Source organism: Monodelphis domestica, chromosome 1 (assembly GCF_027887165.1).
Source record: "Monodelphis domestica isolate mMonDom1 chromosome 1, mMonDom1.pri, whole genome shotgun sequence".
Classification (NCBI taxonomy): domain Eukaryota; kingdom Metazoa; phylum Chordata; class Mammalia; order Didelphimorphia; family Didelphidae; genus Monodelphis; species Monodelphis domestica.
Genome location: NC_077227.1, coordinates 620,150,849 through 620,170,232, shown reverse-complemented (window position 1 = coordinate 620,170,232; position 19,384 = coordinate 620,150,849). Strand labels below are relative to the sequence as shown.

Here is a 19,384-nt window from a genome sequence, read left to right as displayed (position 1 = left end):
TCAGAATTCTTATAGAGTCAAAAACTCATAAAATAATTATCTAAATAGGGCACCAAGGTGGTTTCTTACTGCACAGAGGACTGGTCCTGGAGTCAGGAAGACCTGAAATGAAATATGGATTCAGACAGTTACTAGTAGAGTGACTTAACCTCTCTTTGCCTTAGTTTCCTCGTGGATAAAATGAAAACAATCATAGCTCCCAGGGATATTGTGAAGATCAAATAGATAATTTTAAGGCCTATAGCACAGTGCCTGACACATATGAAGTGCTATATAAATATTAACTATCATTATCATCACAGCAATAACACATTGAAAAAGTCATCTATTCAAACCATATTTTTTTCACATTTAAATTATATATTTCTCAATCACATGCAGACAAAAAATTTTGACATTCACTTTTTTTAATATATTGAGTTCTATATACTCTCCCCCTGGTCTCATTGTGAATGGAAGCAATTTGATAGATTATATATGTGCAAAATATTTCCACATTAACCATGTTGCAAAAGAAAACAGACCACACAAACAAGAATGAAAAAGGAAGTGAAAAATGTATTTTTTCACTCTGCCTTCAGACTTCACCACTTCTTTCTCTGGAGATGGTTAGTATTATTCATCATAAGTATTTTGGAATTTTCTTAGGTTATTTGTATTGCTGAGTGTAGTTGTCATTCACTTTAGATCACTGTACAATATTTCTGTTATTATATACAATGTTCTGCTTCTTCTCACTTCACTTTGCATCAGTTCAGATAAGTCTTTCTAGTTTTTTCTAAAGCCATCCTGCTCATTATATCTAATACCACAATGATATTGCAGCACAATCATATACCATAACTTATTTTGGCCATAGCTGAATTAATCTGCATCTGCTCAATTTCTAATTCTTGCCATCACAAAAGGAACTATTATAAATATTTTTGTACATATAGATCCTTTTCCTTTTATCTCTGTAGGGTACAGATCTAGTAATGGTATTACAGGTTCAAGGCAGTGTGAACAAATTAAATCCCTTTGGGCACATTTGCAAATTAGTCTAAAGAATAAAATTTTCTAACTTTTCAAAAGAGAAACTGAAGGCTAGGGAAACTAAGTGCCTTTCCTAAGGTTACAGGAACGATAAACATCAGTGGAAGGATTCATTTCTCAACTCAAAGATAATACTCTTGATCTTTCCATCACCTAAAATTATTCCACTTCCATTTTAATTAGCTCTGAAATTCTTATATTTGGTCATACTGTTTTATAGTTTAATTTTCCCTTCTGCTAGAAAGTCTTCTTCATCCTCAGATGAAGATGAACATCCTGAGATGTTCAATTCTTCCATTTTGTAGTTCTTCACCAGATCATCACTCTGCCCCTAGATAGAATCTCCTTTCTTCTTTATTTTAACTCCTCAATGAACTAATTAAATTCTACTCTGTCCCTTACACTGCAGTAGCTTTATTCCTAGTCAGGTAATGCTAGTAAGAATTATAGAAAATAATGTAACTTTGCTGTCTGATTTCACAACAAATTTAGGTTGGATAATCTCAAACAGGCACTCACTGTAAGAAGGAAATGGTAGTAGTCTCTCGGTGACAGAGAATGACGATTGTCTTTGTGCATTATCATCTATTGATGTAACCTCATGAGGTTTTGAAGTCCAAAGGCTGAGGCGCAGAGTTTGTGGCACATGGGGCATGGGACGCCAGTTGTTACGGGAGGTGCGGTTGTGGCCCGGTGTCGGTGTTTACACGCAGCGGCAAGACATCGACATCATTCATCTTCAAAGGTGGCGGCGGCATGGTTAATATGGGTTCGCCAGCTGCTTCTGTCAGAGGCAGCGAGTTCTAGTTGCTTTGGTGTAATGCCAGCCCACTCCAAGTTGGACTTTAGCTGATCCTTGAATCTTTTCTTTGGTCGGCCTTGTTTCCTGAGTCCAGCTGACAGTTCACCGTAGAATACCTGTCTTGGTATTTGCTGTGGGTCCATGCGGTTGACATGTCCAGACCATCGTAGCTGGGTTTTGAGGACCATGACTTCGATGCTGGTGGATTTGGCTCTGTCGAGGACTTCCTGGTTGGTGATTCGGTCCTGCCATTGGATCCTCATGATTGATCGGAGAGAACATTGGTGGAATTGCTCCAGCTGCTTCATGTGCTTCCGGTACAGTGTCTATGTATCACAACCGTACAGGAGCGAACTGAGGACCACTGTGTTATACACTTTGAGCTTCGTCGCAATGCTTACACCGCTGTGTTGGAGGACTTTGGAGCGCAGCTGCCCGAGTGCCTGGCTGGCCTTTTGGATCCTGGCATTGATCTCATAGTCTAGGGACCCGTCTTTGGTGATGGTGCTGCCCAGGTACTTGAAAGTGTTGACATTGCAAAGCTGCGTGCCATTGATTGTAATGCACAGCTGGTTCGTTGGCCTCCCTGGTGCAGGTTGGAACAGCACCTCTGTTTTGCTGAGGCTGATAGTCAGGCCAAACAGTTTTGTTGCGGTAGAGAACCTGTCCACAATGGTTTGGAGATGATTTTCTTGGTGGGCCATGAGAGCACAGTCATCTGCGAAGAGAGCTTCCAGGATGAGTCTCTCTGTTGTCTTTGTTTTTGCAGTCAGGCGGCAAAGGTCGAATAGTGAGCCATCCAGTCGGTATTTGATGTAGACACCTAGGTCTAGATCCATCACAGCATGTCGTAATACTTGGGTGAAGTATAGGTTGAATAGTACCGGAGCAAGGACACAGCCTTGTTTCACGCCATTGGAGATGTTGAAGCAATCAGAAGTCTTTCTACCAGATAGGACTTCCCCTGTCATGTCGACATGAAAGAGCTGGATCAGTCTGACGAATTTTGCTGGGCAGCCGAGCTTGCTGAGGATCACCCACAATGCGTCCCTGTTCACTGTGTCGAACACCTTCTTCAGGTATATAAAGACAATGTAGAGACTCGGGTGCTGCTCAAGGCATTTTTTCTGCATTTGCCTCACCGCGAAGACCATGTCGATGGTGCTGCGATCTGGTCAGAAGCCACATTGTGATCCAGGAAGATTCTGCTCTGAGACAGATGACAGGAGTCTGTTGAGTATAACATGGGCGAGAATCTTTCCAGCAGTGGAGAGTAGTGAGATGCCTCTGTAGTTGTCACAGGCTACTCATGCACCTTTGTTCTCGTACAGGGCTACAATGGAGGCATCTCTGAGTTCTGCGGGCATGTCTTCCTCTTCCCATATGCTGGTCAGCACTATATGGAATGCCTGAAGCACCTTTCCATTTAAGGCCTTGTACACCTTGGTTGGGATCCCGTCTTTACCAGGTGCCTTGCCTGTACTCATTTGTTTAATGTCTTTTTGGACTTCCTCTATTGAAGGAGGGATGTCAATTTGTTCGATGGTACGGTTTTGGGGGATCTGGTCAAGGGCCCTTTGGTCGACTGAAGAAGGTCGGTTGAGAAGCTAAACGAAGTGTTCTTTCCACCTGTTACTAATGCCTTTTTTATCTTTTATGAGTCACCATCAGAAGATAGCTAGGGAGTGGTGGTGGGTTTTAATGGCCCATAGACAGTCTTGAGGGCACTGAAAAATTGTTTGTAGTTTTTGTATCAGCAAAGCACTGGATTTCTTCTGCCTTTTTATTCCCACCATTGGTCTTGCATTTTCCTGATCTCAAATTGCGCCGTGGCTTGGAGAGACTTGAATCTGTTCTTTTTAGGAGCAGAGTTTGGGTTATATTGCCATTCTATAAAGGCTTTCTTCTTTTTGCTCAATAGGTCTTCAATAGCAGTGTTGTTCTCGTCAAACCAGTCCTGGTGGTTGAGCTGTTTAGGGCCTAGGACTGCCTTTGATGTTTCCATCACCCAGTCTCTGAACTGGTTCCATTGTTCGATTGGGCTTCCAGTGAGTGGTCCCTTGGCAGACAGCTTGTCGTCCAGGCAGGACTGGAATGTTTGCAAATAAGATGGATCTCTAAGACGACTCATGTTGTAAAATGCGCGAACTGTCTGGGCGCGTTTTGGATGGTGAGGCACAATGCGTATTTGAAGAGTTGCTCTAACCAATCAGTGGTCTGTCCACCATTCAGCTCCTCTCATGGCTCTGGTGATCTGTACATCCTGGATGTCTCGCCGGCATACAATGATGGAGTCAATGAGATGCCACTGCTTTAATCATGAGTACATCCACATTGTTTTATATTTGTTCGCCATTGAGAATACAGTGTTCGTGATGGTGAATTCGAACTCTGAGCATTTGCTAAGTAGCAGTAGGCCGTTGTTGTTCATTTTGCCCACTCCGTTTTTGCCGAGCACTCCTTTCCATCTTTAATGGTCCTGGCCAACGCGGGCGTTAAAGTCTCCCAGTAGTATCAGCTGGTCATTGGTGGGCACTGCGGGCAAGATGGCACTCAGGTCAGAGTAGAACTGCTCGATGGTCTCCTCTGTGCTGGTCAGTGTTGGGGCATATGCGCTGATGATTGTGGCATACCGGTCTTTGCTGAGAGGCTTCATGAGCCTCTCACTGATACCCACAAGCAAGTCTGGCAGCTGTTTGAGCAAACTGGTCTTGATAGCCAGGCCAACACCGTGGATTCTGTCTTCATTTATGGTTCTACCTTTCCAGAAGAAGGTGTATCCAGTAGTGGGTTCGATGAGTGATCCCTCTTCTGTTAAGTGTGTTTTGCTTAGGGCTGCGATATCGATGTTATATCGCGCCAGTTCTTTGCAGATTAGAGCTGTTCTTCTCTCAGGTCTTAGGGTATTCTCTCTATCAAGTAATGTTCTGATGTTCCATGCTCCTAGTAGGAGTTTCTTTGTGTTTTGTTTTCTTTGATTTCGACCTCTTAAAGGGATGACCTGCCAGCCGTGATGTGCTGACCGGGTGTTTGTCGGGCAGGCAATGTTTGGGACACCTTTTCTAGTCCCCTCCCTTGATTAGGGTGAGCAGTGCTGTCCTAGAGAGGGCTGCTCAGTCGCCCATGATGCTGCCAAAAGTCTCTGGCAGTACTTTTATATATCCCTAACCAATTCACTATTTTACTAACCATGGCAGCTATTCCATACCATTTTTCTCCTCCTCTAGCCTCTCATTGCACCAATGCCACAATCACCTTCTCAACTAAGGACCTTGTGGTATGCATACTTCACTGAAAAAAATGAGGCTATTCACTAGCTCGTTCTTCTTTTCTCCTACTCTTCCTGACGACTATCTTCTTCCTTTGTCTCACATGAAGAATTGGACTTATCCTTTCCAAGGCAGATGCTTCTATGTGTGATCCCATTCTATCACGTGTCCTCCAATAGATTACTTCCTCTATTGTACTCACTCTAGCACTACTCTTCATTTTCTCCTTGTCTATTATTTGTTTTCCTACTGTCTATAACAGGCCCATGTCTCTTCATCCTGAAACATTTGTCATTTATTCTGTCCTTCCATGCTAGCTATTATCTTATACCTTTGCTCCCTTTAGTTGCTAAACTTGAGAAAGCCATTGACTATGATGCCTCCTTCATTTTCTCTTACTCTCTTTTGAAACTCTATATTCTGGTGTCTGATCTCATTATTCAATCAAAAGTGCTTTCTCTAAACCTTATCCCTTACTGGCCAAATATAATGTTCTTTCTTCATTGCTCAGTCTTTCTTGACCTCTTTGCCATTTTTAGTATTGTTGATCATGATCTTTCCCTTGATATTCTCTTCTCTCTAGGTTATCTTTATAGTATATGTTCCTGGTTCTTTCCTCACGGAATGCTTCTCAGCTCCTTTGCTGTATCTCTACATTGGTGAACAGATAGCACAGATGGTTTGGGGGTGGGGGGAAGGGGAAGAGGAGACTCAGCAACCTCTCTGTGGGTTTGCCCACCATTGCCCCAGCACAAAGTTTGCTAAAGTTTACTACTAGAAAGTCAGAGGGTAGGAGGACGGGGCTGCTCCCGTCCCTCTCTCCACAATTTGGGCACTCAGTCTCTAAAAGGTTCACCATCTCTACTATATCATTACCCAAGTTATACTGACTATCAATCACATCCCTTCGAAATCTAATCTACTTTGAACAAAAAAATTCAAAGTTCCTTTAACTGATGGCATGGGCCTCATCACTTTCAACAGCTTCCTTCCATTTTCTTGAGACTCCATACTTATCCACATCCTTCATGAATTTGGATTCCCCAAAACGAAGACAATAATCAATATTCTGACAAATATACCATACAACAAAATTAAATGCTCCTTATTTCTGGAAGATAAACCTCTCTTTAAAACAACAACAACAACAATCTTTACCTTTATCTTAGAATCAATTCTCTGAATTAGTTCCAGGACTGAAGAGCTGTAAGGGCTAGGCAATGGGTGTTGTGATTTGCCCACGGTCTGTATAAAGGGAGATTTTGACCCTTACACTTCATTCCCCAAAAGTCCATGGTATTTACAAGAATTCCCTATAATCTCTTCTGCATCTCCATGTTTACAAGATCATGTTATTGGTATTTAACTGGCAGTAACACCTTCTACATCCTCTCTTCTTGCATGATGCAGCAAGTATGGTGGTAAACTAAGCAAGGGGATTATAAATGGGCTAATCAGCCATGGGCTCGTGGTTTTTATTTTGTATCCTCTTTATTCCTTGATTTCTAGTGATCATTTAATAAACCTCCAAAATATAATATTTTCATTATTAGAGAAATAAATTTAATTTTTGCAGGTCAGAAACCTAGGAAATTTCTGAAGTCAGACTGAACCCAGGGCTTCTCTATGTCTGGCTCCTAGTCCAATGAGCCACTTAAGTAGCACCCAATTATACCTCTCTTAATGCAGTCCCAAATATTTTGGCTTCTGCAACACAATTGTGACTCATATTAAACTTGCAGTACAGTAAAAGTCTCAGATCATTTGTTGACAAATTCCTGTCTAGCCATTTCTCCTCCATCTTATACTGGTGAAGTTAATTTTTGAACAAATGAAAGAAAAATCATTTAGCATGATTAAATTTCATTTTACTAGATTCAGTATAATGTTCTAGCCCATCAGGGTGGTTTTGGATCCCTATTCTGTTATCATAAGTTAATTTTCTCTTCCAGATTGGTTTTATCAACAAATCTGATAAATATACTATTTATGTCATTTTCTAGGTTGTTGTTTAAAAAGATAATGGTACTAGACCAAATACAGATTCCTATGGTTCTTCACTGTAGACATCTTTCTAAACTGATAATAAACTATTAATGGCAACTCTTTGAGTTCTGCTTTGAACCAGTTTCAAATATATGTCATTATACTGTCACATAACCCACATCTAAAAAAATGAATCTAAAAAAAAATATCTCATGATATTCATGAAGGAAATAATTCCTTATAAAATATATAATTGGGTATTTTACCAAATGCTTCGATAAAACATAGTAAAACTATGCCTATAGTTTTCCCATAATCTATCACTTTGGCAACTAAAATGGAAATGAGGTTATAAAATGGTATGAGCTGTCTTGCTAAAGAACTCACTGCTCTACATATTACAATACTATATCATCATTTCTGTATGCTTGAGAAAGAACTGTGTATTTTATTATGGATGGGTAGAAATATACACACACATATATTCTACTAGCATATATTACTGGAAACATGGCATACAGTGCCAAATTTATCATATTTCCATGTCAGAAATAAAGGAATGATTTTTTAATCTTATGGTAAGTATTCAAATATATGTATATAAATTCATGTTTGTTATGATTGTATCTGTGCGAGTATACATATACATGTACCAATATGAGGGTATATACACATCAATATATATGCATAGCCATACACATACATGCCTGTCAATACATTCAAATAGTCACATATATGTACATACACATATATAATAGCTTGAGCACTTCCTTAATATATGCCAAGCACTGTGATCTTCATTATCTGGATAAAAATAGACCCTTTTCACATCTGTAATGAAACACCAATCCATCTCTCCATTCTAGTTCACATTTCTACCACAGAGGTAAAAGTAGACACTTTTTCTTAAATACTGATATCCAACAATAACATGCTGTGTGTGTGTGTGTGTGTGTGTGTGTGTGCGTGTGTGTGTGTGTGTGTGTGTGTGTAAGAAGGGAAAGAGAAAATAGAAGAGAGTCAGATTATGTTTTCAAGCAACTTATATTTGGAGAGACAAAATTTAAATGTCAAAAAAAAACCATGAAGAAAAACATAAACCTGTGAAATATAATCTACAGAAAAGAAAGATCACTGCCAGGTCACGGTGAGTATTTCAGTAAGATTTCATTGAGGACAAAGTGCTTAGACCTTAAAGGACAGACAGAAATTTGAATTAGAATGAAAGGATCGGTTATTGAGATTGTGAAGTAAAGTGTATAGGTATGAGGCTTTTCTACATATTGTTAAAGGAGTAGAATTTCAGTCAGTCAATGAAGGAAAGATCACAGTGCTTAGCATATAGTATGTTAATACATTTTGTATTATACTGAACTGGATTTTAGAAAGAAAGAATAACTGATAAATGTACAAAAGAAAATGGACCTAAACCTAAAGAATATCATGGAAATTCTAAAAATTATAAAAAAGAGGAAATGTTTGCAAGGGAACAATTAGAACAAGGGGAAAATAAAATACCAACAAAAACTGAATAAGCTGTGTTCTGTTAACAAATACTCAAAATAAAAGGTCAGAAGGTAAAAAAGAACTACTTAAAAAGAAAAATCATAATATGATCACAGTATCTAATGAGGAAAAACTTTGTTGTTAAGAATGAATCAGATACCGAAGTCATTTATTGGACTCTAAAATCCATGAAGGCATCAATCGTGCCTCTCTAAAGTATAGAAAAAATGCTTTGTATATATAATAGCTGTTTAACAAATTCTAATTAAACTGAGAAAAGATAAGCCAATAGCAAATGTAAAAACAAATAGCCATTCAGAAAGAATATTATATTGGCCTACAAAGTGTGGGTAGTGCAAGTATCATCTCTCTTTTTCACAGGAAGTATGCTGGATACAGAACTTTGAAGAGCCCTCCATAAAGTCAGACAACTAGGATTGGCCTCACTTCATTATGCTATGCTGTCTGTTACTAGAGGAAAGAAGAAAATTAAGATTGTGATAACCTAGATATAGAAAGATTTGTATAAGAAATTGAAGATAGTAGCTGGCAAGTAGGGCTATGAAAGCTACACACATTTGTCACAGAGCTAAGGAATCAGTCAGTTTAGCTGATGGAACTTCAATGTGGATATTTTAAAGTTTGTTGGTTGCTCCTAGATCCGGATCTCAATGCCACTTAAGTATTTATTTGTTTCTAAAAGAAACATGTTTTGGCTCAAAATGCTCATTAAGTTACCTTGGTTGCTAACAGGTAACCTGATTTAAATTCTTTAAAAGGCCAAATTAAGATGCTTCCAAGAGAACTTTGGGCAGCGAAACAGGTCAATAGAAATATTACTGATATATCTAACATTGACCTTGGGTCTCCTATAATTATTATGGCAATTAAGGACAGATTGGGCTCATTCTTGAAACCTCATCTATAATATCCCTATTATGTACCATGTTGCCATCTGGAGTTCCTTCTGGGGACATTATTTGTTTTGTTTGCCCCATCCTGTCCCTAAGACAGTAACAAAAAAAACTATATTACACATAACCTTTTTTACCTCTGCCAAGCGCTGTTTTCCTAAGGCAAATGCCTTGCTTCACTTTTGTTAATGACAGGATAACATAACTGACAATGTTGGAAAGATTATCTGAATTGTAGCACCTGCCCAGTGGCTGGCACTAATGACCACTTTAGTGGGTCACATTAGATAACTGAGGACAGTGATGGCAAACCATTTAGAGATGAAGTGCTGGGTCCCACCCCCATCCTACCCACCCCCAGGGACCATGTGCTGTGCCCCATGCTGGCCACCAAGTGTTGGGCATGCCACACCACCACCTTACCCCACAGAGGGGAAGAAGACAAAGCTCCCATCTAGCTGTTGCGTGGAGGGGTGTGTGAAGAGAGGAATGAACTCAGAGTATACAGAGGGGGAGAAGACTGGCCTGAGCTCTCTGTTCCCCTGCAACTCTGCCACCTAAGAGCCCCCCATCTTATGCCCTGTGAGCTCCCACTGGACTGCTGGACAGAGGAGGCAGGGGATATGAAAAAATGTCACGCAGGATGGAGAGGGGAAGGGGAGCAGCTCTGCCTGAGTCCCTCTGCCATTCAAATAACAAACTTGATGGGTTGGGGGAATGGGGGTACATGTGTCTACTGTGTGCTCTGTGTGCCATCTCTGGCACCCATGCCTAGGTTGGCCATCACTGGGATGTCATCCGGCCACTCATGCCAGGGTTGGTGGGCCCAAGGCCCCAGTAAGAGAAAGATGGCAGATCAGATCTTCTCTTTTCCTTTACCACAGTATAGCTGCTAAGATCAAGGGCTGGGCTATTACTAGAAGTTGTCAGATACAATCTTAGGGAAAATAAAAGAGGCTACTTCCTGGGGAATCTCCTCCTCTGTTGACAAATCCCTTCCCACTGCTAGTCCCCTGGGATCTTGTTTAGCTCTGGAATTTCCTCTCTGTCCTAATCCAACACGATTTTATTTTGTTACCCTCAGAGTACTATACAAAAACTACTTTCCTCCCCTTGGCGTATCATTCCCTACTAAATAAAAAACCACAAGGTGTCTTTTCCAACTCTGTAGAATTTTAGATTCCCTATTTAATTCAATGATATATTTTTACAGGCTAGTATACCTGCTTTAAGTAACTCTTGGCCAAAGAGACATTCTTAATATATCTCATAAATGAAATTAAAAGGAAACACAAAGTAAACTTTAATAGTCTTCTTGAAATTGATTGATCAACAACTGGCTACACAATGCATAAAAAATTTTCAAAATCATATCACCATTGGTTGGTTGCTTGCTTATTGTCCTTCGTACTTAAAACCAAGATTTTTGGGCCTAGCATTCCCATCCTGACATCATTATGTCATGGTAAATGTGTGTTCAACTATGACTGATCAGTTCAATATGATTTTGGAAGGATGTACTATGGGTTGGGCCCTCATGAGCATTTGAATGGAAATGTCTATAAATTAGAACATATCCCATTTCTTTTGAGCTATTGCAATTCTGCTTTGCTAATAAAGCACAGCACTTTCCTTTAATGTGGGTACTCCATGAAGTGCAGTCCTGTGCACTGGTTCACAACAGATACTGAAGTTCTTCAGAGACTTTGAGAGTATCCTTGTATCATTTCTACCAACATCCATGTGAGTGTTTGACATGAGTTCAACATAAAATAGTCTTTTAGACCAAAGTATATCAGCCATTCTAAAATGGTGGCTAGCCCATTGGAATTGTACTCTCTGCAGGAGAGCCTGAATGCTCCGGAGTTTGGCTCAAGAAATAACCTTAACGTACAGTATCTTATCATGCTAGATAATTTTCAGAATCTTCCTAAGACAACTGAAATGGAAGCAATTCAATTTCCTGGAATGGCACTGGTAGACTATCCAGGTTTCACAGGTATACAACAATGAGTTCAGCGCAATGCCCTTTCAGATCTTCAATTTGGTAGGTAGCCTCTTCTCTCCTATACTTTCCGTCTTGCAAACATTATATTAGTTCTGGCAGTGTGGGCATCAACCTGTATCAACTATGTGTGCATCCTAGGAAACTATACTACCAACATAAGTGAACTTCTCTTCAGTACTCAAAATTTCTCCATTTGCTATCACTGAAGTTTCCATATATGGATGGACAGTGTGGTGCTGGCTGGTGGAGAATCTTTGTATTCTTTGTATCAATTGTCAGACCAAAATTAGCAGAAGTAGCAGAGGACTGATCAATATACACACACATCTCAGTTATATAGAGGCTGTATTACTTATTATCAGCACAGTAGCTGACCTTACTGCCATTTTCATCAATAAATATCTAACAAAATCACTGAAAACAACATGCTAAAAACCACAGGAGCAAGTATAACTCTACTTCATGTAGATGGAGTGAGGCCTAGGATTTTGTACAATTTTGCCTCACATAAATCCAATAGAAGCATGTGTCAAAAAACAGCAGGCATACCATTATATATTTCACTATTATCACATGAAAGATATGAAAAAAGAAGTTGCAATGGAAACATCATAACCATCAATATTCAAATACTTATGAAACTAAGGTAAAATAGAACTAGAGTAGTTGAACAAAACAAATCATTTATCTAACTAGTTATTGGAATAATTATTTTATTTTTCAAAGATTAAGCCACATTGGTAGTAGTCGGCGCTCAACCTAAGCAACTCTAAAAAAGATCATTGGTAGGAACAGGAAAAAAAAATGAAAAAGCAAACACTGTAGAATTAAACTGGCAATTCTACCAGTAAGATCTGTAATTTGCACATCCATGACGATATTCATTTTGTTTCCATGACCACACTAGATGAAAATGGGAGGACAAAATGTGAAAATACAAACCTCTGAATTACACATGCTATGGAAAACACCTATTTCTCAGGTATATAAAATGAGAAAAGAAGGGTAGAAGTAGGGGAGGGGAGCATACAAAGGGAAAATCTTGGCAAATAATACTAAATTATAGCTTTTTCTATTTGGAAATAACTTCTATTTTACAACTTCAAAAAATTACCATTAACAAATAGGTGAAAAGCCTTAACTGAATTTATATAGCTTCTTTTTTAAAAAGATTAAAATTACATCAAAAATTAAAATATAGATATATAGCATAGCTATGTATTAAATGCTTCCATTATCTTACTTTAGTGTTATAATAACTCTGTAAAGTATGTCGTACAAATATTTTCCCAAGTTTATAGAGAAAGTAAAAGGCTTGAAGAGGGTTAACTGGCCTGCCTAGAGTTATAAGATAAAAAGTAGAAGTCCCAGGAATAGGACAAAGTGATAGAACTAAATTATTATTTTTCTACAATGAAGATATCATGTTTTGAAATTTGTATAAAAAATCACAGCTGTTCAGATTATGTATATCTAATGAGTTATGATATGCATAATGAAACTTCACCATACATTTTTAGAATATCGCAAATTCAGGTATATCTTGGATAGATATAGAGAAAGGGGGAACGATTGAGATAATAACCAAAGTAAAGGACCTTGTTATCAGGGAAATGTTTGAAAGGATCACACTCACCCAGTGGTTCCAAAACATTGCCCCCTACAACAGTTTTGTAAAAAGTAAGATTGAACTGGATCAACTTATTTCAAAAGTTTTTATTTTTAAACTGAAGTAAAATCATTCAATTTCAACTACATGCTTACATAGAGAAAACCAAATATCTTATAAGATATGAAGGACTCCATCATATAAAAAACTTTTTTAAAATGTATAAAGAAGGAAAAGGTTAAAGCTGAGATACATTTTAAACAAAGAGGTGCCAATAATGCAAAATTTCCAGGTTTACAGTTGTTACTCATCAAATTCTGAAATGAAGAAGAAACAATAACTTCTCAACCAATGATGCTCGGAACTACTTAAGTACTCCTGAGCCCCTTGGCTGTTTCATTTTTCTAGCATATAAGTTCAAATCTCCAGTGGGAAAAAAAAAAGGAAGGTTTGGTGATATTTACAAGTTTAACAGAAAACATTAACTTATTATCTGGCACTTAGGAATAAACATTTAAGAGAAAAATCTATTAATTCATCCAGAAGTACAAGCTTTAAATTTTGAACTTTATTTAAATTAAATGTTCTTAACTTCAAATATCACAGAAGTTCACAGACCATCAAATGGGAAATGTCTTGAGATCTCATCTAATCCAACTATCACATGGGAAAATTAGACCTAAAGGTTAAATGATTTGTCCACATTAACGCAGGTGGGCAGAAAGATAAAAATCATAAAATTATGAGATCATTGAAGCCTTAGCCACACATTTATACATATGAACAAACAGAATGCCAGAAAGAATTACACACTATAATTCTAATTGTATAACACATTCTTAAAAGACTAAGAAAAAGAAATTATCAAATATGCTTAATTCCCTCAAAACATTTTATAAAAATATTATAAATTTTAATTACTTATAACATTGCTATTTTTATTTTCTTTTATTTATTATATGTTTTATTATATTATTATACATATATAATGTTATAACATATTATAATTAACCTTCAGGATTTTTTAAAAAGTCTATAAGGCAAACACCTCCTTCCAGATGAAGCTGATTCCTGATTCCTTCCAACATCTAGTGACATCCCATCCAAACTATCTTATGTTTAACTACTTTGCATTTATTTTTATATATGCTTATATAAATATTTGTTGTCACTTCCTTAGATCTTGAGAGGAAGGATTGTGTCATTTTTTATATTTGTATCCTTAGCACATAGTACAATGCCTGCACAAATAAAATGTTTACTAAATACTGGTTTGACCTATTTCCCCAGAATCTGTCTGAAATAGCAGGAAGAGTGAATACCTGCTATTACAGGTAGTATCTTCTCTCTTCCAATTCTCCTTAGTTTGGACCACTTGACTCTATAACATGGGAGTCAACAAAATTCCTTCCAATAAGATGAAGGATAATGAGGTCCTCCCTCTACTCTTTATTATCTTCCTAGCTTCTATACCCTAGATTCCCAGAATTATCATCTAACCTACATGTATAAATTAAGGACTCCATGTCTTTGCCATCTGCCTAAATGCAGACCCTTCACACTTTATGGCTTTTCCATATGTCCTGTAACTAAACTTTCTTAAATTCCTGGACTCCATTAATTTGAGTGCAAAGCTCTTTAAGAACAATATCTTTCCTTTTCCTATTTGTATTACCATTGCTTAGCATACTGCTTAGCACTTAAGCAATAAGCTGATAGTACCCAAAGAGTATCAAAATACTTAAAAATTAAAAATAAATGTCCAACTTTCAGTTTTATGTACTTCAACATGAATAGTAAACAATCCTTTCATCAAATATCGTACCATTCTAGAAAAGATTTATTTATGTTTTTCTTCTCAAGTGTTTTCAATGAATTAGTAGTCAATAATATAACTTTAAGTTATTAGCCATAAATCAATTGTTTGCAGCACTATCATCAAAGACAAAATACATGTTAAATTATTTATTTTATAGTCACCGGCATGTATATTAGAAAACTAAATTTTTTGAACAGTTATATATTAAGGTACATTATAATAAATGAAATAATATATATTAATATTTTCTATAGTAATATAATTTTGTTAAATTTACACTTAATGCAATATTAATAAAAATTATTTTATTTAAAACCATATCTTTTATATCTAATATTATAAATTATATATGTAAGAACTGAGTAATATTTCTACCCTGTAATGATAGGATTTTGGGGTAAGGGAAACACAAGAGGAAAAAACATATAAAAATCTACTTTACTGTTTTGGTTGCAAACCTTTCCATCCTTCAGTATACCATATATATATTTTATGAAGTTTATTGGAAAGGGTAGACAACTATTCCTCTAAGTAACCTGACCACGTGGTGCCTAGCCTGCATGTCTCTTCTCTCCTAGCCCCCCTCACCTGACTGCTCTGTTCTCTTCTCGGTTCTCCCCCATTCTCTCAATTCTCCCGCTATGAAGCCTCAAACCTTGCCCTTTATTGATGTACAGAAAACCAGACACAAAACCAGGCTCAACTGTGGTATTTCAGGAATATTTGAAAAACAGGTAAAGTTCCTAAGGAGGGGGAGGGGATAAACTTCCTTGACACATATATAATATATAGTCATATATTCACATATGATTCTAAAAATAATTTAAATGAAAATTAATGAAATAAAATATATATTAATCTAATACAATTAGTATACTATATGTAATGTCATAGATAGTTACTAACAAAAAATCCATCAACCAAGCAAGAAGCATTTATTAAGTACCTGCACAGTGGATAGAATGCCAGAACTGTAGTAAAGAAAATTCATCTTCCTGAATTAAAATCTGGCCTCGAACACTTACTGTGTGACCCTGGAAAACTAAACTTAACATTTCTTGCCTCAGTTTCCTCATCTATGAAATGATCAGAAGGAAATGGCAAAGCATTTCAATATTCCTTACAAGAAAAAAACCCAAATAGGGTCCTGAAGAGTCAGACACACCTGGAAAATGCCTGAACAAAAATATCTAGAGAATATACTTTTTTAAAAAAATCTATCAACCAACAGGTATTTATTAAGTACCTGCAATTTGCCAGGAACTAATGGTAGGTGATAGAAATAATTCAAAGAATTTAACTTCTAATGGGGGGGAAAACAAGAACATTTTTCTTTTCCTTCAAGACTAAGATAAAACATTAATTACAGGATAGTTTGGAAGAGATAACACCAGCAGTTGGAAGGATAAGGAAAGGTTTTGTATAACTACTGCTTCACTTCAGTGTTTAAAGAAAGAGAAAAATTATTTCAGTTGGAGATGTGAACAGAATACATTTCCAGGAATGGGGAATGACCATTGCAAAAGCATTGTGATGAGAGATGTGAGAGAAGAAAACCCATGGGAGAAACAAAAAGGTCTGTTTGGCTGAACTGAAGAATGCCAGAGGGGAAATGATGAAACTAGAAAGATAGTTTGGGGTCAGTCAATGAAAGACATGAAAAGTTAAACAATTTACATTTTATCAGAGAGAAAACAGGAAATCATTGGAATGGATTCAGTAAGGAAATGACATAGCCAAATCTCCATTTAAAGAAAATCACCCTGGTAATAGTAGAGCAGCTAAGTAAAGAGGTAGATAGAGCTCCAGGCTTGGAGTCAGGAAGATCTAAGTTCAGATACTTTATAGTTGTGTGATCCTGGACAAGTCACTTAATCCTGTTTGACTAAATTTCCTCATCTATCAAATAATCTAGAGAAGGAAATGTAAACCACTACCATATAAGAAAAGTTCGAATGGGGTATAAACAAGACAAATAGGAAATAACTAACAGAGGGAAAGTACTGGAACTAAGAGGGTTGGGGAAAGATTTCCTATAAAAAATGGGAATTTATCTGAGATTTAAATGAAGTCAATAGTCAAAGGTGAGAAGGGAGAATATTCCAGAAATAGGGGAGAGTCAAGAGAAAATGCCTGGAAGCTGAAAGATGGAATGTCATATTAATGGAACAGCAAGAAGGCTAGAATCATTGGATCAAACTTTATGTGTCGGGGAATAGGAGGCTGGGTTATACAGGAATTTGAACATCAAAGCAAAACAGTATGTAGGATGGATTAGGTCAGAAAGTTGAGGAGGGAGATACCTGGGGGAAACCATTTGGGAAGTCAATGTAATATTAAGTCATGAGGTAAGAAAATGAATTAAGGAGGTAGCTATGTGAATAGAGACAGAGGGTAACAGAGAATGTTATGGTGGTACACAGGATATGATTTGGTACCTGAATGGATATGTTAAATGAAGGAGAGTGAGATAGCAAACATGGCACAGTCATATACCTGTGAGCTTGGGAAAAAAATGGAGATGCCTCCTATCGAAAAAATGATAGATTTGGGGTAAAAGATGTTTTGTTTTGGATATAAGAAAATACATATAAATAGTGTTCATGATGAGATATACTCATTCTCTTTTAAAGAGCTAAGAAAATAAAGTCATTTCATTTTTAACTCAAATGATAACAGGATTAATGAGACAACAGAAAAAAAATCCCCAAAAATTACCAGATTCAATTTTTATGAGTCTCAATAAAACTCATTAACATTCACTGAGAGAAAAATGGATTATTTCTCCTCATACCCAGTTCTAATAATTGTAGGTGTCCAGAATCTATCAGGACATATTGAGGAATAAATTCACTAGGGCTTTATTTCTATAAGATTACCCAAGACTATTTCAATTAAAGTAAAGACAAATGACAATTTAAATTTAGTCTTGATTATCAACTCAATAATCAATTCCACAAACTCTTAAACCTTTAGAATTAAAAAGGACTTTAGAAAGAGTTAATCCAGTTTTATCTTACAGATGAGGTGATTGTATTTGCATTCTATCTCACAGCAAAAACTTTTGATATTTTGAATATTTGTTAATTTTGAATATTTAATATTTTGAATAATAATAATATATAAATAAATAATATTCACTAATTTAAATTATTACTTGTAAGCAAAAGGCATCTAATCATTTGGGGAAAGTTTATAAAAGTACCCAGGATTTTCTTTTTTTAATGAGTATAATACAATGATCAAATTTAATACTTTTTCTGGTTATTATTTTACCATTATTTAATAATTTTTCTGTATCAGAATAATTTTCAGATCAATTTTGTATTCTGTATGAGATTTCCAATTGTTATAAAATCAATAATTTTCTTTGTGTTAAGAAATCTGATTTCTCAATTAAATAAACACAGAAAACACTAAGGTAACACATTACCAATTAACACACATACACAAACAATACATCTTTGACATTGGTATCGTATTCACCATAAACCTGAAAACCACTGTTTGGATATTATGCCCTTTGATTTGGAAATGCAGCTGGGCAAGAAAGGTAAAATGTTATTAACTGCTTAAATCATTGAACTCTTAAATGCACATTCATACACACCACAAACAGGACACCAGAAAAAACTGCATGTTATAATTTTAATAGCCTATCATATTCTTGAAAGGAGAAGAGTAATATAATTTGGATGTAGAAAAAAGGAGATGCTAATATACTGTAGGTGGAACTTTAAACTAGCCACTTTGGAGAGCAATATGGAATTCCACCCAGAGAATTATAGAACTGTGTATACCCTAAGACCCAGCAAAAAATTATTTGTTGAGTCTGTTTTCCAAGGAGTCAGGGGAAAATGAAAAGAATCTGTATGTTCCAAAATATTTATTAGCAATACTCTTTGTGAAAGAAAAGAACTGGAAATTGGAAGGATATCCACAAATTGGGGAGTGGATAAACAAACTGTGGTATATGACTGAGAGGAAATATTACTGCACTGTAAGAAATAAAAAGTAGGCTAATTTAAAAAAAATTCGAAAGAACAAAGTTGAAATATTAAAGAGTGAAATTAGTAGAACCAAAAGAACATTATCTAAGGCTATAGATTTAATATTTGAAGAATAATTTGTGAATAGCACTTCCAAAGAATGAACTAAAATATTGAAAAATGAAAGGTAAAATCTACATATACATATGATGTTTTCTCGATGAGGTCTTCTTTGATACAGGGAGGGGAGAGAGGAGTGGAGATACTTGAAAATAAATTTTATTTTTAAAAAAGAATTATTGATTTATTTCACAACTTTGCTCTTCTTTCAAAAAATGTTGATCAATTCAGGCACAGAATAATTTCAGTTATCCTTAAGCTACTCTCTTTGGCATGTCATCACTTTGGTTATAAAAAGAAATACCATAAAACTAGAGTGAAAGAAAA

At 36.4% G+C, this 19,384-nt stretch overlaps 1 protein-coding gene across 19 annotated transcripts in view; it reads right to left on the bottom strand.

The window, feature by feature from the left end:
• Nucleotides 1-19,384, bottom strand: part of TASP1 (taspase 1) — a 255,250-nt gene that overhangs the window by 49,687 nt on the left and 186,179 nt on the right. For 9 of the 19 annotated variants that reach the window (XR_008915611.1, XR_008915612.1, XM_016427708.2 and 6 more), the window contains one exon: nucleotides 70-102. The exons of the other annotated variants lie outside the window; for them this stretch is intronic. Coding sequence is in view for 7 of the 9 variants with exons in the window: in XM_016427708.2 (XP_016283194.1) it covers nucleotides 70-102 (33 nt within the window). In the remaining 2 variants the exon portion in view is untranslated. The remainder of the gene's footprint in view (nucleotides 1-69; nucleotides 103-19,384) is intronic. 19 annotated transcript variants of the gene reach the window in all.